The 24,037-nt window shown below is 42.3% G+C and overlaps 1 protein-coding gene across 5 annotated transcripts in view; it reads right to left on the minus strand.

Moving 5' to 3' along the window:
- The window catches only part of sox5 (SRY-box transcription factor 5), a 385,467-nt gene that overhangs the window by 87,446 nt on the left and 273,984 nt on the right, over window positions 1–24,037 (minus strand). For all 5 annotated transcript variants that reach the window (XM_059987684.1, XM_059987685.1, XM_059987686.1 and 2 more), the window contains 2 exons: window positions 23,034–23,110; window positions 713–859 (listed from right to left, as the gene is read on the minus strand). In XM_059987684.1, the coding sequence (XP_059843667.1) occupies window positions 713–859; window positions 23,034–23,110 (224 nt within the window). The remainder of the gene's footprint in view (window positions 1–712; window positions 860–23,033; window positions 23,111–24,037) is intronic.

Genomic DNA, 24,037 nt, shown 5'->3' on the forward strand with positions numbered 1-24,037 from the left:
CAGAAAATAAAACAGATGTAAAACAATTAATTGGCTTGGAGATTTATATTTATTCATCTTTCAGGATCAGGGCATCAATGGATTCCACCTTCTTCGGCCCTTTACCTTTTCCACATCACTTCACAGCCTCTTGCCTCTCTCCCTCTGCCCGCCACAGTGCCCTTCTCCTAGCTTCATGTATCAAGTGTCAGCTTGTATTCTTTTTCCTCCCTCCACTATCTTTTTCCGGCTTCTTCCCCGTTCCTTTCCAGTCTTGATGAAGGGTCTCTGCCTGAAACATTGGCAGTTTATTCCCCACCATAGATGCTGCCTGACTTGCTGAGTTCCTCCAGAATTCTGTGTGTATTGGTCTGTATCAGTGGAAGGATCAGCATTCATTGCCCGTCCTGAACTATCTGCAGTGGAGCCACAATTAAGGATCAATCACATTGGTGGACACATGGTGAACGTGGTAAGGACAGATTTCCTTCCTGAAGAACATTAAATCTTAATCCAGGACCAGTGTTTTTTTAATCCCAGATCAGTTAAATCCAGATGTCTGGATCACTAATCTAACAATTTAACCAGTGTACCACCATGAAACTACTCCACTCCCCTTCCATTTTGGATAGACGCTTATAAAGGATCAGACTGCAAGCAAAAGGACATCCCAATAACGGTGCTGAACAGTTAGTTGCAAGTTATTATGCTCTGAAAAAAATGATCACAGTACCTTGCTTTTGGGTGGGGGGCTGTTCCTGCCTTTCTCTCCCTGGATGTTGTTGGGTGACAGTGTGTTGCTTAGACTGGACTGCGACATACTGTGTAACTTGGCTCCAGGAGACACCTGCATGGCTGCCAGTTGGGCTGCATACAACTGCTGTGAAGGGAGCAATGGACATCACTTAGACACACTGTCACAGTAAAGTAACTTCCATGCTTTTCATTATTGAGAATGACTTCACTGTGGGCCGGACACCACTCATGTCACGTTGCTTTACGCCAAGAACCACATTCTCGCAAACACGAAGTCAAGGGCAAGCTATTGACAAGTCATAAATTGACGTTGAACAGGGTATCCATAGCAATTTTCTTTTCTAAGTTAGATCCTGAATTACAGTAGCATTTATTAACTAGTTAAATTTCAATTCAATTCATTAGTGTCACATTCTTAACTGGATCACCCAATGGTAACCGTAACTGCAATAAGGTCCAAACATTTTCTGAATGACAGTCGTCAACTAGATAACCCAGAGTGACTCAAGTACAATTGAATACAATCCAGAGGTTGTGGGTAGAGCTTGCAAAAGCAGTATTAAGGTTTGATCAACCATCATTGTAAACGGTCAAGCAGGGTCAAGTGGCAAGTGACCGATTCCTGCTCCCATTTCTCTGTTTCTGTTTTTGTTTGAATGTGTAAGGGGTGTGACAGCTGCACCTGAGAACAGTGAGAAATCTCACCCAAAAGGCAGTGGCTTCAGTGGATTCTCCTGGCATGCTATTGGACCTTTACTCCAGCTTGAGAGTCAGAACAGACCCACAATCTTGCAAAGCAGAGCCCAGAGAGCACACTTGGAATATTGTGAACAGTTTGAGGCCCCTTACCTAAGAAGAATTTTCTGGCATTGGAGGTGTTCCAGAGGAGATTCCCAAGAATGATCCCAAGGAATGAAACATATGAAGAGTATTTGACGGCTTTGGGCCTGTACTCACTGGAGTTTAGAAGAATGAGGGAGATTTCTCATTGAAGCCTATTGAATATTGAAAAGCCTAGATAGCGTGGATGTGGGGAGGATGTTTCCTATAGTGGGGGGTTCCAGGACCAGAGCGCACAACCTCAGAATACAAGGACATTCTACTAGAACAGAGGTGAGGAGGAATCTCCTTTGCCAGAAGACAGTGAATCTGTGGAATTCAATGCCACATAAGGCTGTGGAGGCCTACTTACTGGGCATCTTTAAAGTGGAAATGGATAGCTTCTTGAATAGTGAGGGTGTCAAAGATTATGGGGAGAAGGCAGGAGAATAAGACCATAAGACATAGAAGCAGAATTAGGCCCTTTGTTCCCCAGTGAGGTTGCGAGGTATAATAAATCATCCATGATGGGACAGTGGAGTAGACTCAATGGGCCGAATGGCTTAATTCTGCTCCTACGTCTTAGGAAGTTATGGTCTCATGGACTGGACGAGATTTAGAGAAGTGGGGGGTGGGGGGACCACCGCTGACGACTACCCACAGGATCCATATTCCTGGTTGCTAACCAAAACAAGCATAGGCCCAGGTGATCCCACAACTTTGAGCTGCCAGTGGAGTTAATGGCCACATTTTAACACGCAGCATACAAATGAGAGAACATGTTTCTTAACCTCACCCTTTAAACTGAGGAAGGAAATGTCAGCCACCTCGGCTGCTTATTCTTTTGCTGTGCAATACTTTCTATATTTAAACACAATTAAACAATGACCAGCACTGTTTTATTTTCTGCCTGGCTTTCTTTTTTTTGCTTCATCAGTGATATCAGGCAGCTGAGAACTTCTGTCTCCTCTGCTATAATTTCCCCACCCACTAATTCTTAATAGGAAGTCAGAGGGGGGAAATAGCCCACTCGAGGCACTTCCTTTCATGTTGCAACACACCGTGTCATTCTCCAAATAATGGCAAATATAATGCTCACCACGAAGGAAGTTTACTTGGAAATGGCAATGTGATTTTAGGTAATTTCAGTCCAATTACACCCAGTTTGTCCTTCTGATTGCTTCAGTGTGTGCACAAGAATAAACATGCTCCTTGGTGAGCTGGTGCATACTAAATTGCTGACATCTTGTTGTATCCAGTCCACTGATTCAAAGCTTATTTGCTGTTTGAATTGAGTTCCATTACAGAGGCCAATAACCATCATTCAGCACCATCAATGGAGGCAGCAATGGCCTGACAGCCACTTTACCAGCACACTAAGTATTCGGAGGCAGCAAAACTCCACAGTGACTCGGGGGAGATGCAAGGCCATCACTGTGCGAAGATAAAGGATGTGACACATCCGCCCCCTAGGTCAGCCAAGGGGGGCACACGGCCACAAGAAACCAGAGGGGGCAAAGATGAGAAGGAAACTGCGAGAGCAGAAAAATAATAATCTGGGTCACGGCGAAGTGGAGGAATTGTTTAAACATGCATTTTCCCCAGAGTAAGGCTGGGAGCTGGGCGATGAGGACTTGCTTGTTAAATCAAACACAGATAAAGAACATTAATACCTAGTGACAGCACGATTTTTCCTTTACCATCCGCCTCTATGGTGCCACAGTAGTGTAGCAGTTAGTGCGACATTATAATAGCTCAGGGTGCTGGGGCTTGGAGTTCAATTCTGATATCAGGTGTATATCCTCCCGATATTCCGGGTGCTCTGGTTCCCTCCCGCAGTCCAATGACGTACTGGTTCGTAGGCTAATTGGTCATTGTAAATTGTCCTGTGATCCAGCTAGGGTTAAATTGGGAGTTGCTGGATGGCATTGCTGGGAGGGCTGGAAGGGCCTATTCTGTGCTGTTCCTCAAAAAATAACAAAATCTACCAACACACACATACACATTTAAACAGACAGGAGCGCGCACAACATATACCTGCACACACACACACACACACACACACACGCACAAACATAAACAGGCACACAAGTACACACTCATGACTAGGTGTGCATATACCAGTATAGCCATGCATTCAGACATACATACATGCACAGATGCACATGTATTAACACACATACACACAATGACATACATATGCACATAAATACCCACGCACACTGAAACGTGTACACACATATACATGCAAGCACACACTCATAAGCAGACGCACACACACTCACATGCACAGAGATATAGCATGCACACATACATATACACAGATATAAATACACTGACATACACACACAAAACAGATACTAGCATATACATACACAGATATGTACAAACACTGACATACATTTACACAGACACACACACACACACACACACACACCTTCGTCAATTTGGTTTCGGATGATTCACTTCCAATCTAACTAAAACATCTGTAAAGCCATTCAAAGGAATGGCAGCTCCAATATAAATGAAGACAGCAAGCAAACACCGGCAACCTGCCATTACCCTGAGTGCTTTTGTCACTTTGAGTAAAGCAGAAGAGCTGAACTTGTCACCTGTAACAATGAAAGTAGCACAGCTGTTGAGTTTGTGGCAGCCTGGGCCAGACAGCTGCCTATTCTCCATTAACACACTCACATATTAAACCAAGCTGAATGAAGGCCCACTCAGCACCTCAATTGACAGCTGTGTGACGTGCACTTCAGTCTATTGTGGCTGTATTAAGAATGGCACATCATGAAACGGGAATTTTTAAAAACCTGCAGGTGCTAGAAATCTGGAATAAAAGTGGAAATTGCTGGTCAGCAAGTCAGGCAGCATTCATGGGTAGAGATAAAACAGTTAATGTTTTCAGGCTGAGAGCCTTCATCAGGACTGGGAAAGAGAGAAACAAATTAATCCAGGTAGCAGGGAAGGTGAGGAAGGGGGAAGTCAGAAGGGATTCTACAGTTGTAGGAAATCTAGAATAATATACACAAAATGCTGGAGGAACTCAGCAGGACATGCATCATGAATGGAGGGGAATAAAGAGTCAACATTTCGGGACTCAGGAGCCCTGGTGGAAGGTCTCGGCCCAAAACGTCAACTCTCTATTCTGCTACATAGATGTTGCCTGACCTGCTGAGTTCCTCTTGCATTTTATGTGGTCAGACTTTCAAGACTGGCAATGGATCATAATTTCTAAAGAAGTAATCTGTGGTCAACCCTTGACCTTTATAGAATAGTCAAAGCCCCACCTTGCAGAGCTGAGCACAAAATCCAGGCTGACATTTCCATTCAGCTCAGAGAATTCTGACCCTCAAAGGTGTCGATGCACAAGGCTCTAGCCGTAATCAAAGTTCACCTGGTGCCCAGGCCAGCGTCCATCTGCTGATTCATTACTAAAGCAAACTGTCAAATTATCATCTTTCCATCTGTGGAATCGTGCTGTGTACACACTGATAGCATCTTTCTTAAATTACAACAGGAATCACACTTTACTGGCTGCGAAGCACTTTGACATGTTCCTAGGAATGCAATGGTACGTCATGAGTGCAGGATTGATACACTGAAACCCATATTTCCACAGGTGACAAGCCACCACTTAATCACACACCCAACAGAAAATATTTCTGACAATCTAAAATCTATTTAAGCAAATAGTTATTTTGGCTGAATCTGTTCAACCCTTACAAGATTATAATGGATGTCAACTGACATCTTGAGAGATACAGATAATTATCTGATAAATCTATTCATTCATGTGCACCTTGGCACAGGAACATTAATAGAATAATTTAAGAATGTAAATGTGTAACCATCAGTGTATAATTTGCTTTCATTGTTGTACTTAAGAGATTGGGAACTCGAGTAGCTATCAAACTACCAGAGCTAATCAAAGCACAATGTCCAAGTATTCCACATTAACCCACAAACTCTGTGATCTCGATGGGAGGCTCCCTTATGACTGTTCCAGTCTGACATGCATTATCAAGTCATGGTTGCCAAACGAACAGAGTTTCAGCGATGTCATTAGTACAAACATGGACCGATAGCACATAACTTAGAGGTACAGAGAGATACAATACAGAAAAAGGCCCTTTGGTCCATCTAGACTGCACTGACCATTATCCATCCATTTACACTAACTCATTTAACTCTCATCATGCACTCCTCAGAATGTGCCACTCAATGAGACACAAGGAGCAATTTACAGAAGTCTTTTAACTAATCGACCTTTGGGATGTAGGAGGCAACCCGGAGGAAAACCATGCAGTCACAGGAGGAACACACCAACTCCCCATGGATGGCACCTGAGGTCAGGATTGAACGCAAGTGTCTGGCGCTGTGAGGTAGCAGCTCTACCAGCTGCGTTGATGTTCCACTCCTGTTTGCGGTGTTGGGGGCAATAGGGAGCACTGCACATTAGTGAGGAAGAATTCAGCCTAAACACTGACTGCAACTTTCTTGCAATTGGCAAGAAATGAGACAACAAGATTCACTAAGTGCAATAGGAATCGCTTCACGATGGCAAAGAGTCACTGGTCTTGCTCTGCAAAGTCTGCTTTCGATAGGGCTAATATGAGACAGCATAATGTTAACATGATTGGAGGGAAGTATGGGGGGATGTCAGAGGTAAGCTCCTTTTTAGACATAGAGTGGCAAACAGCTTGCTGGGAGTGGTGGTAGTAACAGATACATTAGGCAGATAGGCACATGTAAGATAGAAAACTGGAGAGTTATGCAGGAGAGAAGGATCAGATTGATCTTAGAGTAGGTTAAAACGTTGGCACAACATGTTCTATGTTCTGAAGTCAAAGGTAATTGATAACTATAAAGTAAAGGTGATCAGACAATCATTTTGATTTTTGTTGGTGTTTGCTTATCACTTTTTAAAACCCAATAACAAGTTTTACAGGGCAAAGTACACTTGGTTGAAGGAAGTGCACATCAATCGTTGTCTCACGGGGAAGGGCTGCTTAGGCTCCTGGATGGTGCTGAAGCAAATGGTGTAAGGGCAAATCTGATATCTCCTGCGACTGCAGGGTATCCTGGTTCAGGGTTCCAGTGTTAAACATCGACAAGCCCTTTCTTCCCACAGATGCTGCTTGACTCAATGAGATCTTCCAGCAGATTGCTTGCTGCAACAATTAGTATGGGTAAACTCTCCAGGTTATGACAGGGTTCACAGAGTCACAGAGCACCATATCACAGAAACAGGCTCTTCAGCCCATCTAGTCAATGCCGAGCTATCATTCTACCTAGTCCCATTGACCTGCACCTGGACCATAGCTCTCCATACCCCTCCCATCCACATACTTATCCAAACTTCTCCCAAATGTTGCACTGACAGCTCCACTGTCAGCTTGTTCCACACTCGCACCACCTTCTGAGTGCAAGGTGAGAGAGGAACATTCAAACAGAACCTCAGGAGGCTGCTTCTCCATGCAGACAGTGGTGTTTAGATTAAACGGGACACCAGAGAAGGTGGTTGAGGATAGTGTAATAACAATATGTAAAAGACTGGCATCCTGACTGGCTGTATCACCGCCTGGTACAGGAACTGCACCAACCTCGACCGTTGGGCACTGCTGAGAGCGTTAAGGACAGTCCAGCACATCTGTGGATGTGAACTTCCCTCTATTGAGGACATTTACAGCAGGAGGTGTGTAAAGAAGGCCTGGAAGATCATCGGGAACACCAGTCACTCCAACCATAAACTGTCCAGCTGCTGTCTGGCAAACACTTCCGCAGCATTAAAGCCAGGACCAACAGGCTACGGGACAGCTCCTTTCTATAAGTCATTACACTTATAAATTCAGATATCTGCACATTACAACGGAGTCATAACAGAAAGATTTTTACTTCCTCGTGTTGTGGGATGGATGTAAGATTTAAGTAAATTCATTCATTAAATTAACTTTAGTCAAGTACGTGGGTAGAGTCATAGAACACCACAGCGCAGAAATAGGCCCTTCAGCCCATCTAGTCCATGCTGTACTATTGTTCTTTCAAGTTCCATTAACCCATATCGGAACCATTGCTCTCCAAACCCCACACATCCATGTACTCCTTGTGAAATGACCGTGTTTGTAAGTCGGAAATGTGGCCAGAAACTGAAGTTCTATCAGCGCAGAAGATACCTGCAGCTCTGCAGCAACAAGAAAATCCACCCAACTGGTCTCCCAAAAGCTCATTCTTATGCACAGCTGTACGTAAGTCAAGCGTTCATAACCTGGGGAGGAGCAGAACCTACATTGTAGTAAGACTTTTCAGGATGCTTCACAGAAGAGGCTAAGGGACGGCCCAAGTTAAAAGTGGTGGGCTTTAAATGAACATGTTAGAGGTCGGGGGGGGAGAGGGTGGACGCCATAAGGTTTGGTGAGGGTATTCCAGAACTCAGTCTTCACACAGATTCTAATGGTCCAACATACCAGTTGGTTTTCACATAAACATCGCTCTCTCTCCTACTTCCGAACCTCAGCATCACAAATGTTTATCAAGGTGATAATCCAGAAGAAATAAAGAAAATCATGTATTTATTTTAAGTGTTGCTTATATTGACTCTGGCAGATTGAGGGTCAGACATGACAAAAATGGGCCATGATGCAGAGTAATTTTCAGTAGTCCTGCTGTTATAATCAGAATGGCGATCTCCTTTAATTAATGCATCAAGTGTCCGCAGATGAATGCTTACTCAGATGAGGTGAGCAAGCTGTGTTATTACAGAAAATTTCAGCTTTGGCAGGCGCCTAAAATTGGAATTTGTCAGACGCCTTAAAATGTGATTGCCACTGGGTGGGCCAAAGCTTTACCACTCATTCTTCACACCTCTGAGGCCTTAGCACATCCAGACCAGGCCACTGGGTGGAATTCTTCCATCCCTGCTGTTTCCACTCATTGAAGATGAGGTGAGAAAGTGAGGTCCAGCTCAAATGAGGCATTGAAAGTGAGAATAAACACTCAGAGACAACTTTATTAGGTGCACCTGTATACCCGCTCACTAATGCCACCAATTACATGGCAGCACTCAATGCATAAAAGCATGCAGACATGGTCGAGTAGCTTAGTTGCTGTACAGATCAAACATCAGAATGCTAATGAAATGTGATCTAAGTGACTTTGACTGTAGATTGATTGTAGTTGCTAAATAGGGTGGTTTGAGTATCTCAGAATCTGCTGACCTCCTGGGATTTTCATGCATAACAGTTTCTGGAGTTTACAGAGAATAGTGTGACAAACAGAAACCATCCAGTGAGTGGCAGTTCAGTGGGCAAAAGCTCTTTGTTAATGGGAGAGGAAGGAGGGGGATGGCCAGACTGGCTCAAACTCATGGCAGCTGACAGTAACTCAGACCACCAAGTGTTACAACAGTGGTGTGCAGAAGACTATCTCTGAATAGAAAACAAGTTGAACCTTGAAATGGATGTACTACAGCAGTAGAAGACCATGAACATGCATTGAATTACCACTTTATTAGGTACAGGAGTTACCTACTAAAATGGCCACTGAGTGTAGATATTTGTGGTGCTTGGCATCTGAGGATGATGGTAGACAGAAGCCTAACACAGTTGGTGGAACGTTTATGATGCATGATGGACTGCAATGACTTGGTGCAGAAAAGTGGTTCTGCATGAACAGGAATTGGAGAAAGGCAGCAATCTAGTTTTAGGGTTTAAAGAGGAGAGTGTCTTTTTCTGCTTCATATAACAACGTTAATGGCAATAACCATAATGCCGATTTAAGCTGCACATGGTCTACACCTCCCCACTCCATGCCTGTCCATGTGTCTGTCTAAATGCCCCTTAAACATTGTTCTCAGATCTGCATCCCCTGGCAGCTGTTTAAAGTTACTTTCCAGTGCTTCAGTTCCTCGCCTCCTTTTGTATCATTTTCCTATCTCAGAATCGATTAGGATGGCGTTAGTTTGGGAAGAGAGTGCAGAGTTGTAGTCACACAATTACATTGCTCAGAGACAGAAAGAAAATGTGTCATTATAATATCTCTGATAAGCCTAACCTCCTTTCTTCTTCAAAACCCTGATCTCTACAACTTTGCAGCTCCTCTCTTTCACAAATAAGAGAAAATCTGTAGATGCAGGAAATCCAAGTAACACACGCAAAATGCTGGAGGAACTCAGCAGGTCAGGCAGCTTCTATGGAAAAGAGTACAGTCAACATTTTGGGCCGAGACCCTTCATCAGCTCCTCTCTTTCACGTTTTCTATGTTTATTGTCACTCCTGTGCCTCATTGGTCAGACTGGGCAGTACTTGCACCAGAACTTCATGACTAACTTTGATTTCTAAGCTATTGTTTTGGCCTTATCTCAATTAAATAATCATTGCTTCATGCTGATTTGCCCATGAACTTATTGTCACTCATTGAAAGCCGTCATTAATTATTTCATCCCTACTCTCTTACATTAAATTACATCAAGCTCAAGCAGCACCCCAATCACATGTATGTGTTGTCCATTTGATTCTGTGATTTGTTAGTTGTGGCAAGCCAATCCACTTTTCCTGATTGGCCAGGCTGTATCAAGTTTCTGAACACAGAATACTGGAATGCCACCTGGAACTCTCAAGCCAGCATCACGTTCCACCACCCCGGACATTCTCTCTTCCATCGGGCAGAAGGTACAAATGCCTGAAAGTACATACCACCAGACTCATGGACATCTGTTGTTATATGACTATCAAATGGTTCCCTTGTATATTAGGATGTCTTGACCTTATTATGCGGTTACACTTTATTATCTGCAGGCACTGCACTTTTCCTGTAACTAACACTTTACTCTGCTTTCTGTTACTGTTTTCCCTTAGACTCCTTCAATGCACTGAAGTGATGAAATGTTCTGTACAGAGGGCACTACCCCTTGGTAGATGTGACAAGAATAAACCGATTTATCAGTTTAACAATCACCCCCATTCGTAAGTTGCCAGTCCCACCAGTAACCTGAAAATTAATTCTCATAAAAAACCAAAATGCTGGAGGAACACAACGGGCCAGACAGTGTCTACGAAGGGAAGTGGACATTTGATGTTTTGAGTTAAAACCCCTTGTACTTCCAAGATAATTCCGCTGTTCTTTTTTTTGTTTTTTTAATGTATCAAAATCATTTTCTGCTAAACTTTCAATGCCATTGCTTACTTAGAAACTCTTTGTTCCAAAAATAATGTACCAAATGCTTATGATAAGAAGTCCCTGTGTAAGATGAAACAGGAAGACTACAACTTGCAGTATGCTGTACGACAACATAACCCAAGGAACAACATGTGGGCTGCAGTGAGTAGGTAATGCAGGCTCACTGGTCTGATTAGTGGGATATTACAGGCTATCTTATGAAGGGTAATGGAAGAGAATGGGCCTGTCCTCTAGAGTTTAGAAAGATGAGAGGAAGACAATAGTGCTGAAACCTATTTGGAGGCCTTGATAGAGCAGATGCTGAGAGACCGTCTCCCCAGCTACAGCTAGAGCTACAGTGAGTTGTATAAGGGTCAGCAGTTCAGGCCAGGCGGAGAACAAATTGCTTCTTCACTCAGAAAAAAAATGAACATTTTTAGCAATATCCACTCTGAGGATTGCGAATCCAAGAATGAGACTGATGGATTTTTGGCTTCGAAGGAAACCAAGGGATTACATGGGAATAGAGTGAGAAAGTGCAACTGATATATAAACTCAGTTGTCCTTGTGTCAAATGGCTCAAGGAGATGTAGAACCACCTCTTGCTCCTGGTTGGTGTGTTCCATGGCTTTGGGAATGAGGTGTCGGGTTGTGACATCCAGTGAGTGACACCTAGGGTGCGACATTAAGCGTGAAAAGTCTGGAATGTGACATCTGGAGTGTAGAACTGAAGTGTAAGGCGTTTGCATCTGTCAACAAATCATTTGCAGCCTTGCTCTCAGTAAATAGAAGGAGCCCATTGTTTCATAACGATGGGAACATTACACCACACATTGTATTGACTCCAGTGACACCAATCACAGGGAGAAAGAAGGTCATTGAACTCAGTTTAGGCACTGCCACAGCCATTCAGAGGGAAGGCAAGAGAGTCGGGCTGAGTTACTTCAGTTCTTCAAGGCCAACCAGCAAAAGAACTGAGGACGAATGCAGGGAATGCAGAGGAATTAAAGTATTGATGGAAATTTTAAAAATGAACCAATAAAAAAATTGAACTTAACTTTTAACTGTCTGTTAAAAGAAACACATCGAAACATAGAGAGAAATGGGCCGCTGGCTTCAAATCAAATCAGTGGGGATTGAGCTGGGGGGATGCCCGCAAGCATTGCCACACTTCAGGAGACAACAGAGCAGGCCCACAACTCACTAATCCTAACCGTACATCTTTGGAATGTGGGAGGAAACCACAGCACCAGGAAGAAAGCCGCAAGGTCACAGGGAGAACGTACAAACTCCTTACAGTTTGGTGGGAGTGATGCTGGTATACTGTAAACCATTGCACAAACAGCTACTCAACCGTACCACCCCAAATGTCAACCAACACGACCCGGCTGTTTCTCTTCCAGCACCTATACACGGCAGCTTACATCATCTTAGAAGAATTTATGGTTGGGTCTTTTTTAAAACGTCAATTTCATCTTTTCTTTTTTGAAAAGAAAACTTCTGAAAAATAGCAGTGCAGTTGCTGTCTCACAGCTCCAGAGAGCCTGGGTGCATTCCTGAACTCCATTGCTGTTTGTGAGGAGTTTGCACGTTCTGTTCAGATGTCCTCAGGGTGCTCCAATTTCCTTTCATGTCAGATAACTGGGAGTAGGTAGGTCGGGGGGGCCACTGCATGTAGGTGATGTGTAGAACCTGGCAGGGGTGGGGGTGGGGGAGAGTTGATGGGAAAGTGGTGAAGAGTATAATAGAATTAATATAAAATTGCAATAAGTGTGTGCTTAATGGTCAGCACTAATTCAATGGGCCAAAGGGCATGTTTCTCTGCTGTATGTGTCCATGATACACATAAAAAGTCAGAGGAAGCCAGGCTGAAACAGAGGTGATCAAATCATGGGCTGAATGAAAATTTAACATCCCCTTTTCATTTGGCATTTTAAATGTAACACCTTTGTAATGCTTCAAAGGGCTGACCTTTGAACGTTGATGGTTAAGCTGCCTTCCTTTTGTTCCATTTGGCTTCACGTAGTGCCAGATGTGATTTATACAGTTCCTAATTGCCCAGGCAGAATGATGGATGATTTATAAAAAAGAACTACTGGCGGAAAAGGTATTTTAAAAAAAAGGAGCTTGGAGCGTCCCCTCCAAAACAGCCAAAATTTCAAACATCGTACCCAAGTAACTGACTATTGTACAGAATTCAGGGGCTTGTACAGATTCAAAGCTCGATACAACAGTGCGACACTGAGAGCTTGCCAAAGCCTTCAGAGGTACCGTCATCCAGACAATAAACCAAGGACCATCTGCCCCTTCAGGCAGTTGTAAATGACTTTGAAGCTCTGATCCAGCAAGTGCAGAAGATATTCTCCCCAGGGCCCTGGCCAATATTTATCGCTCAAATATCATCAGAAGATAGATTATCTTGTCATAATCACATTGGTGTTTCTGAGACCTAGCTGCACTCAAATTAACTGTCGCAATTTCTATATTGTTACCTTGCCCAGCTTTTTTTTTTAAGTACTATTTTTTTTGTTCATCAATCGCTTTGGGATACACTGAGCCTGGGTGAACTCTGTAGAATCGCAGGCAGATTCTTCAAAAATAAGAATCAGGTAGTGAATAATCTGTATCAGAACATCCCATAAATATTTTGGGCTCACTTACAAATAACATCTTCAATAATCCAGGTTTAAAGATCAGCTTTAATTGTCACATGTACTGTGCATCTAAACATACAATGAAACGCGTAGTTTGCATCGATTCAAGTCGGCGAGGATTGTGCTGTAGCCTGCCAGGCTTCCTGTGCCAACAAAGCATCACAGCAACTCACTAACTTAACCCTAACCCGTGAGTCTTCAGGTCGTGGGAGGAAACCGGAACACCCGTAGGAAACCCAGACAGTAACAGGCGGAAACGTATGGGCTCCTTACACACAGTGGTGGGAGTCAAACCCCAATCATACGGCTGGCATTGTAACAGCATTGCACTAAGGGCTACGCTGCAGATTTCCTTCATGAGCTGGAAGTGCAACTATGTTATTAAAGTTGATTATAAAATGCCACTTATTTCCTCAGGACAATGGCTAACGGGCTCAGCACTGGGCTTCCGGTTTCATAAAGGGTTAAGGCTCTGTTTCAAATTATCAGCTAGGCATCCAGTTCCAGCTCCCCACCTTGCTTTTGCTTTGCCCAGTCACTGCAGCGGAGGCCACATTACAGATCACGGCAACAAAAGCACGTCCAGATGCTGCTGTTGAGGTAAATTCATTACATTCCTCAACTCGAGTGAAAGTATTAAGCACCGGCTGATCAGCTCTTCACAAGCCAATCCACGCACAGAAGAGTAATCCATTACAATATGTTCCAACATCTGCCTCCCCATATGATGCATGACCTCTTCAATTGACCCTCTTTATACAGCGCCAGCATTTCTGTTCATTACAGAAGGAGGATGTACAGGGTGCTCGTCTCATCTTCAGGTCATCAGCCAGTAAATGCATCTCCATTCAAAACCGGACTTGCACTGTCTGAATCTCTTTCAGTCTCAAGCATAATATTCTCATCATTTATTTTCCAATAGCCTTGCCATTAATTGGTTGGTTTCTCCCACTCTCCCTCCTCTTTCACATATATTTCTCTCCCTCTCTTTCTTCCTATTTTATGAGCTCAGTGGGCGAGGACCTGTCATTTACCACATCAGCCGGAGATGTACGGTACTTGTAAACACTGACCTGCTGTCCGCATGTGACAGGATTCTTAGGGCAGCTTCCTAAACGGTGGCCCCTGTGATAGTCAGCACTCTTGGCGAGGTGTATCTACAGCTAATTTATTATCAATAAGGCACCTGCCACAGTAAACACTTCTGGGCTTCTCGTAATCAAATCCTAGTATAATAGGGTAGGGCTTCTTCAGTCTACTGCTAGTTCAAAGATCTTTATGTTTGTAAAGAGAGGCCATAAACTTCAGGGCTTTTCTCTTAATAAACAGATAACTTCAAAACTACATCTTTCAATATTGCCATGCGTTTTCCAACATTTTGTTGAATAATGACTGTGGTTTTACATTCTGTTTACCTCTCTACATACACATGCAAATGGTCGACAATCCCACAGAAGCTGCAGAGAGTAGTGGACTCATTCCAATACAGCATGGGCACATCCCTCCCCACTATTGGTCATATCTACAGGAGGCACTCCCTCCAGCAGACAGCATCTATCATCAACGATCCCCACCATCTGTGCTGAGCCACCACCTTCTCATGGCTACCACTGGGCAAAAGGCGCAGAAGACCAAAGTCCCACATCACCAGGTCCAGGGACAGCTACTTCCCTGCAAACATTAAGACAGGAAAATCTGCAGATTCTGGAAATCCAAGCACCACACACAAAATGCTAGAGGAACTCAGCAGGCCAGGCAGCATCTATGGAAAAGAGTAAACAGTTGACAAATCCCTTCATCAGGACTGGCTAAGACACTTCATCAGGACTGCCCCCTCAACAGTCCTCTTGAAGGGTCTCAGCCCAAAACGTCGACTGTACTCTTTTCCATAGATGCTGCCTGGCCTGCTGAGTTCCTCCAGCATTTTGTGTGTGTCCCTTCAAACACTGGTTCTTAAACTGACCTGCACAATCCTAATCACTACCACAGTATATACTATGACTGCACTGCTATGAACTTTGGGTTCCATTTGTTGTGTTCTTTCTTGTAAAACTTGTTATGATTTACATTTGTGATTTTCTTGTGAATGCTGTTTATATGAAGCTATGTGCCTGTGACAGATCACACACTGCACTGATGCAGAGAATCAATTGAGCCTTTGAACCAACAACCTTGCTGGCATCTCAGGATAGCAACACTATGACCACTTTACACTACAATAGACTTCTGTTCTAATTGACTTCTTTCTTGCATTTTTTCGTACAATTTATATTTAACTAGTGTTTCTCTTGTAAACGCTGCTTATCTGATGTGATGCTGCTGCAAGAAAGGTTTTTCACTGCAGCTGTGCAGACGACTTTGCAGCTGGGCAGCATCTACTGCACTGATGCCGATTCTCCCTGGTCCTATGTACTGGAATTAGCCAAGGCCAGTCTCTTCACCCAGCAGCAAACACATCCTCTAGTAGATGCAAAAGCAGCACACACTTCCCAGGATCGAATGAACAGGGCAGGTTTGTCCACTGATCTGGAAACTGCGCATTAAAAAAGTGCTGACAGAAAATAAGCCTAAAACTCCTCACAAGGTTTGCTGTCGGTCATGTTTTTGGAAATTTTGTCACTATATTTCTGACTACTTCACCTGATCTTTCCGTTTTCACTGACTGAAGCCTTTCCACATCAATCAGAAACTAAATAGTCTGCATTAAACAAATGGTCACAGGCGAGTTAGAATTACACTCCTCTAAGGTACCAAAGAAATTATTTTAAATGCCACAACTATTTTCTTTTGAATTCTTTACAACAGGGTCCTAGACATTTATCTTTATACCTGGTGACCACAGGCAGATTGTCACAACTAGAAACTGGATGAGAAACTCAGAGTGGAGCAAGCAAGTTGCAGTCAGTTAAGGACCTGATTTAATTATTTTTAAAGAAATGCTCTATTTTGTCTCCTTTCTTGTTCTTAACTCCTGATTTGGTTTATTTTACTTTGTATATTATTTTAGAAAGGCAGCGTAAATCAGGCTCTCCCGGCCCAATGAGACACATCGCTAAGCATCCCACCAATTTAGTACTAGCCTAATCATGGGATAATTTTACAATGACAAATTAACCTACTAAATGGTACATCTTTGGAACGTGTGAGGGAACCATGACATGTGGAGGAAACCCATGTATTCACGTTCAAACTCCTTACAGATGGTGTTGGAATCTATTTCCAAACTCTGACGCCCCGAGCTGTAATAACGTCATGCTAATCGCTATGCTACCATGGTGCTTGTTCAGTCTATTCGAGATCATTGAAAAAAATTATTGCACATTTACAAACTAATAAGTGGTTCCCTGTACCATACAATGGACACTTGACATCACTATCTACCGTAGCTTGATATGGTCTTCTATCTGATTGTTTACCTGCACTACACTTTCTTTGTGGCTGTTACATTTTGTTCTGCATTGTTATTGTTTTACCTTGTTCTACCTCAGTGCACTGTGTAATGATTTGATCTATATGGACACTTATGCAAGACAAGCTTTTCACTGTATCTTGTTACATATGACAATAATAAACCAATTCCAATTCCAATTATACCAGACTGAAACAAAATCAAAACCTTTCAGTTTTTTTGTTAGTCTGGTGACGGTTATGGCCCATTATAAAAGCAGATGCATCTCACAGTCACAGTATTACACTGAGCTTTGGGTATGGGGAATTAGTACAGGCAACATAGTGAAGAAAAGAAACACAGCAGATTCTGGTTCATTGGGATGCATCAGGACCAATACATTTTGGCCCAACAAAGTAGCTACCCAAATTAGCCAAGGTTTCATGGAAATAGTTAAAAAGATATTAAAAAAAACAAACTACCATTTGACTAAATAACAAATTATGTATTTAAATGAAATATAGAACAAAATAGAACACTGCCAGTACTATAAAGTACTATAAAACTGTGTATTAGTTTGTGATAGTTATTGATGGGGGAATTCATCCAATGTATGCTGCCATGTTCTTTTGCTTGACTGTAAATGAAGGAATTCGGTGCAGACACCTAGTGCAGATAATGGACTGCCTTCAAACAATGATTTCCATGACTGCATCCTCCAAATCTTCATTTTCATTGTAGCATTCAAGATGATAGTCGATAACTTTAAGCTCTTCGATGGTCCTAACATGAAGTCATGAAATCTTCACTTCAGGCCATTTCTGGCAGTTCTGAATTGTCTTACTGTGTAGTTCTCGCCGACTATCAGTGACAAAAACCACTGCTCTTTGAACACGATGTGGTGAACTACGTGTGCCTGTCTGGACACGCCCCCTGCTGACTGCTCCTGTGGCTCCTCCCACAGGCCCCTGTATAAAGGCGATCTGAGGCCTAAGCTCGGCCTCAGTCTCCAGGACATAGTATGATGGTCACTCACTGCTGGTTCCTTCTTCCAGTCAATAAAAGCCGATATTTCACCTTATGTCTCAGAGTGAGTTATTGATGGTGCATCACACGAACAATGCAACCAACCATATTTAAAAACCGTTCATTCTAAGCATGGTGTAGTGTCTAATGGCTACACAAGTGCACGCAATTGACTCTAGTTACAAACTGTTCAGCAGCAGCTTTCTTTCCCAAGTGTCCCAAATAAATTAAGGGGATTGTGACTATTTTCTCTATTAGTTTTTTGTCTTTAAGAGTTGACCCAAATAAGTGGCAGTCCCAATTTACCAATGGCATAATTAACCAGAATCAGTTGTGCTTAAAAAAAAACAAGACACACTGTTTCCCAATAATTTCTGTGGTATAGATGGTTGAGTGAGCCATTTTTACTTTGGCTGATGTTGCAACCTTCTCTGCACATTTTCTGTCCATCCCTTTTATTGAAAAACAATTGCATTTCCATTCTCAGCCTTTCTTTTTGTTTTTATTAGAACTAGATATTGCGGCATATTAACTCTGTAGTCTGGCCAGTTGAGTCTCACTATTAACTGAACAATACACAGACAAAGAAGTAAAATGTACTGCTTCTTCTACAATAACTTCATCACATATTTGGTCTCACCCTACCAGACATATTCCTCAAGATCTACCCATCACTTTCTCCGCAGCTAAAATTTACCTCGTTTGTCTCTATCCCAGCTCTGGCAAAGAATCCCAGACCTGAAATCTGACTGTTTCTCTCTCCATTGATCGTGCCCATGCTGCTGAGTGCTTCCAGTATATTTCTGCTCATTGTGCACTTCTGTGACACAGCTTGAGCTCTAGACATCTAAAATGAATTCTCCTGAAATTCACAAAGTACGTAGTAAAAAAAAAACAGAGAATAGACAAAAGACGCAGATGCTGGTATCAAGCAACACACTAAAAAAGTGGAGCAGCTCAGCGGGTAAATAAATAAATAATTATAAAAAAACAAAATCTACTGAACTATGGATTGTCTTTAAAATCTGCTAAATGGCTTCATAAACACAGATTATCAGGATATTCATCATAAAAGCCTATCAAAGGGAAAAGAGAGGAAGGAAATGCTTATGTAGGAAATTCCAGAGATAGGTGGACTTTAGAATACATTTAAAATATATTCACCGTTAAGCATGAAGCAAGCAAACTAAGTTGCATACTGTATCTACTCTACATGGAAAAATATAGGTTATGAATTTTCCTACCTTCTTTGAGAAATTCCTCCTCCATTCTAAAAGGACCACCCCTTTATTCTGAGGCTGTGTTCTCTGGTCGTAGACACTCACACCATAGGAAACCACTCGATCAAGGCTTTTCACCATATGATAGGTTTCAATTTGGTCACCCCTTATTCTTCTGAATTCTAGTGAATATAGGCCCAGAGCCATCAAATGATATTCATATGACAAGTTGTTTAATCCTGGAATAATTTTGTGAACCCCCTTTGAATCCTCTCCAGTTTCTGCACATCCTTTCTAAGATAAGGAACCCAAAACTGCCCACAATACTCCAAGTGAGGCTTCACCAGTACTTTATAATGTCTCAACATTACATCCTTGCATTTATATTCTAGTCCTCTTGAAATAAATGCTAACATTGCATTTCCCTTCCTCACGACAGACTCAACCTGCAAATTAACCTTTAGAAAATCCTGGACAAGGACTCCCAAGTCCCTTTGCACCTCAGTTGTTTGTATTTTCTCGCCATTTAGAAAATAGTCAACCCCTTCAGTTCCTGGCACTGTATTCCATCTGTCACGTCTTTGCCCTTTCTCCCAATCTGTCTAAGTACTTGTGTAGCCTCTCTATTTCCTCAAAACTACCTGCCCCTCCACCTATCTATGTATCATTTGCAAACTTTGTAATAAAGCCATCAATTCCATCATCCAAATTATTGACATATATTGCAAAAAGTATCGGTCCCAACACAGACCCCTGTGAACGCCATTAGTCATATGGCATTAGGCATCCAACCAGAAAAGGCTCCTTTTTTTCCCCCCACACTTTGCCTCCTGTCAATCAGCCACCGCTTTATCTATGTTAGAATCTTTCCTGTAATACCACCAGCTCCTAACTTGTTAAGCAGCCTCACGTATGGTACCTTGTTACAGTCGTTTTGAAAATCCAAGTACACAACATCCATCAATTCTCCTAGTTACTTCTTCAAAGAATTCCAACAGATTTGTCAGGCAAGGTTTTCCCTTGAGGAAACCATGCTGATTACAGCCTATTTTACCACATGCCTCCAAATACCCCGAAACCACTTCCTTAACAATCGACTCCAACATCTTCCCAACCACTGAGGTCAGGCTAACTGGCCTGTAATTTCCTTTCTTCTGCCTCTCTCCCTTCTTGAAGAGTGGAGTGACATTTGCAATTTTCCAGTCTTCTGGAACTATTCCAGAATCTAGTGATTCTTGAAAGATCATTACTAATGCCTCCACAATCTCTTCAGCCACCTCTTTCAAAATTCAGGGGTGCATACCATCTGGTCCTGGTGACTTAGACCTTTCAGTTTACTAAGAACCTTCTCTCATACCATCCGGGTGTCTTTATTGGGCCCATAGAACCTCGGCTCTGTTCCTCTGACTAAAGAATCTCCTATCAACACTGCAGTCCTCTTCTCCTCTCTGCTCTTCCGAGTCAAAGTGCCAGAGACCCGGTCATTGTAGCTCCCTCCAGTAGGTCATCCCACCTCAACAGTATCTAAAGATATATACTTATTATTGAAGGAACCAGCCACAGTTATACTCTGCATTGCTTGTGCATTTCCCCTCCTTCTCCTGACAGAGTCGACAGTTCATTCGATATTGTCCATCATCTTGCAGAGACAGTGCACATAGGTACTCCTCCATAAGACAATAAACTCAACTTTGAATTTCGACTTTAACTTCAGAGAGAGGAGGATGTCTCAAGGAAATTAAGCACTAAAATTAGAACTTAGAACTGAGTGTATTGGAAGTTGGGACACACAAATATAGTTCAACATCAAGTGTGGTAAAGGATGAGAAAGCAAGGCCAAACAGAATACACTTGGTAAATCTCTAGTTGCACTAAGGTGTATCAAAGATTGATATGGGCCAGGAAACATTTGTAATAGTTAAGTGTTCAAAGCACAACCCTGGTTGAAACTCTCATTCAAAAGTAGGCTGAGGCAAGAGTACAGACAAGCAAATGAAAGTGAGGTAAAATTACCTCTTAGTCACTCAAGGAGCCCCAAAAATACCTGTGCTCAGAATGTTAGTGAAAATGAAGACTGCAGATTGCACATGTTCCTTGTGACCAGGGGATCTTTCTGGGTGCTCCAGTTCTCTCCTACATCTCAAGGTCGTACAGGTTGGTAGGTTAATTGGCTGCTGTGGATTGCCACAGTGTGTAGATGAGTGGCAGAATCTGACTGGAGTTTAAGGGAATTTAAGAGAATATTGGGAGACTAAAACAATGGGATGAATGTAGGAATTAGTGTAACATGTAAGGTCAGTGCAGACCTGATGGGCTGAAGGGCCTGTTCCTTTGCTGTATAAATGTTGAATTCTACCCTTACCATGACTATTAGCAAATATGTGATTCTGTACACGTCTTTCTTTTGATTAATTTATCTTGCGTACTGCATGTCAAATCCAGGAACGCTTTACTAAACATGATCTGGAAAGAAAGAACTTGTATTTCTATCTCATATTTCATATCCTTAGGTCACTTCAAAATGGTTCACAGCCAATGAAGTATTTCTGATGTGCAGTTATTGCTTGATGAGTAAAGAAATATATCAGCAAAAGTAAAAACTGCACAGTACCATAAGAGTTAGTACAGCACTTCACAACACAGCAGCTGTAAGAGCAGGGTTTGCCTCAAGTCACTATCCATTAGGAGATTGTACGTTCGCCCCATGATGACGTGTTTTTCCTCTGTGTGCACCATTTTCAACGACATATTGTACGGATTAGTGTTAGTGAGTTGTGGGCATGCTATGCTGATGCCAGAAGAGTGGTGACACTTGTGGGTTGCCCAGCACAAACTTCATTGATCTGATCTGATACAAATCACGCATTTCCCTCTATGTTTCGATGTACATGTGCCAAATAAAGCCCCACAGACAGACAAATGACAACACAGTCTGTTAGTTATTGCTGCTTGGTTGGAGATAAACCTCGATTGGCAGGAATCCTTTGCTGTTTTGCAAATGTTCTCAGGGGATTGCCTTTGTCCGACCAAGCAGGTTGAAAGAGCCAAGTTCAAAAGTTACATCCACAAAGGTGTGAATCAAGTCCTTGTTCATGCAACCTTCTGAGTCAAAAGTGAGAGAGTATTGAAAATGTTACTGAAACCAAAAAACTCCGGATGAAATTATAAGCTAACTGTACAATGCTGTGTTTTGTACTGTCGGTATGGAAAGTTTGGATGGATTTGCTTGATTTTGCCATTCCCAGGGTTCCTATCCTCAGCATAGATACTCGTCTATCTGTGTACCTTCTCATAAACATACGACTGGACTTTATTGATTTCAATGAGTTACCTGTCATGCATCTGTGCAACAGGTAGAAGATGCAAAGTCTGAAAGTACTAGGCTCAAGGACAGCTTCTCTCCCACTGCAATCAGACTATTGAATGTATGGTAAGATGGACTTCTGACTTCACAATCTACCTGGTTATCATCTTGCACTTTATCGTTTACCTGCACTGCACTTCCTCCGTACCGGTTACTCTTTATTCTGCGTTGTTATTGCTTTATCTGCTTCTGCATCAATGCGCTGTGTAATGACCTGATTTGTGTGAACAGTATGCAAGACAAGCTCTTCACTGTATCTCACTGCATGTGACAATAATAAACCCATACTAATACACTGGGTTTGGAATGAAGAATTGTGCATGATTTTGCTGGATAAACAGTGGTATATAATACACATGAATGAATGAATTGGAAAGTAATGCTTTAAAGTGTGAATCTGGACAGCTTGCAAAATCAGTGGGAATTTTTTGGCAAGAATCTTCCATTTCTCTCACTTTTTCAACTCAGTCCTGAGAGAGTCCAAACTCAAAAAGCCATTCCTGTTGAGTTATTTGCTTTTGGCTACTGCATGTTCAGATCTCTCAACCATCAGGATGCTTTTGTTAAGCATTTGTTTATCAAATGTCAGGTTTTCTATTAACCACTTTTTCCTAAGTATCTCCTTCAATGAATGGCCCCTGATCTTTACGTTCTTCAGCCTGTCTTACCTGCAACTGGAGTTGGCCAAGACCTGGTGTTGCTGCCGCCATCGTCGTGGGGATAAGCTGAAGCGGGTACGGCTCATCTGCAAAAGTGAACAATGCATGTTTTAGAACACCCCATGTACACTCCGCTGACCAATCCTCAACAGCAGCCGTAACCTCAACACCCCTTTCACAGTGCTTCCCAAGGTGATGTCGGCCTGGATAGGACTGTTGACTTTGGCTTCCAGCTCTCAAAATGAAAAACTGGCAATAGATTTGACAAGGTACATCAAGAATTAAAGGTAATGAACGGTCTTTGCCATTATTTCATGTTCCCATACAAGCTGAATTTACAGTGGTTCAAAATTTATCATCCTCCGTAGGTAGTTGTCACTCCCCACTGGGTTCAGTACAATGGGACCATTCCAACATAACATGTGTTGAATATATTTAAAAGCCCCTTGTCTCAGAGTGACGTGGCACCCAATAAATACCAGCCTAGACTGACACTTCCTCTGGACCTAATCCATATTATGCAGATCTTGTACGATTTAATCCTCTTGTAGCTGAATGTAATAGCAACATTTTAATATAAATTAATCTACAAATTATCCTGTGCCAAATAGTCATAAATCCTGAAATATGACAATTTTATGAGTCCAATGATTTTCCAGCTGATGATTTAAAATATCTACCCTGCCAACAGTCTGTGATTTTGTACACCTCTCTTTTGTACGTCTCTCTTAATTCTGTTCAGTGGTTGTTTCTTTATACAGTTCCTGTCACCTGGTTATCACAGCAGAACAAAGTTAAGATGTAACTCTACAGTTAAAAAATACAGCATTTGCACTTAGTTTATGCTGATAAAAGGAATAACTGTAATTTAAATGAACCAGTAACTCAACTCTTTTCATTTGCTTCAACGTGAGTGAATGTATTCTAGTATTCAAAAAGGATGGTGTTGTCAGGAGGACCAACCTGTCATAACACACACAAAATGCTGGAGTAACTCAGCAGGTCAGGAAGCA

Source organism: Hypanus sabinus, chromosome 13, assembly GCF_030144855.1.
Source record: "Hypanus sabinus isolate sHypSab1 chromosome 13, sHypSab1.hap1, whole genome shotgun sequence".
NCBI lineage: Eukaryota > Metazoa > Chordata > Chondrichthyes > Myliobatiformes > Dasyatidae > Hypanus > Hypanus sabinus.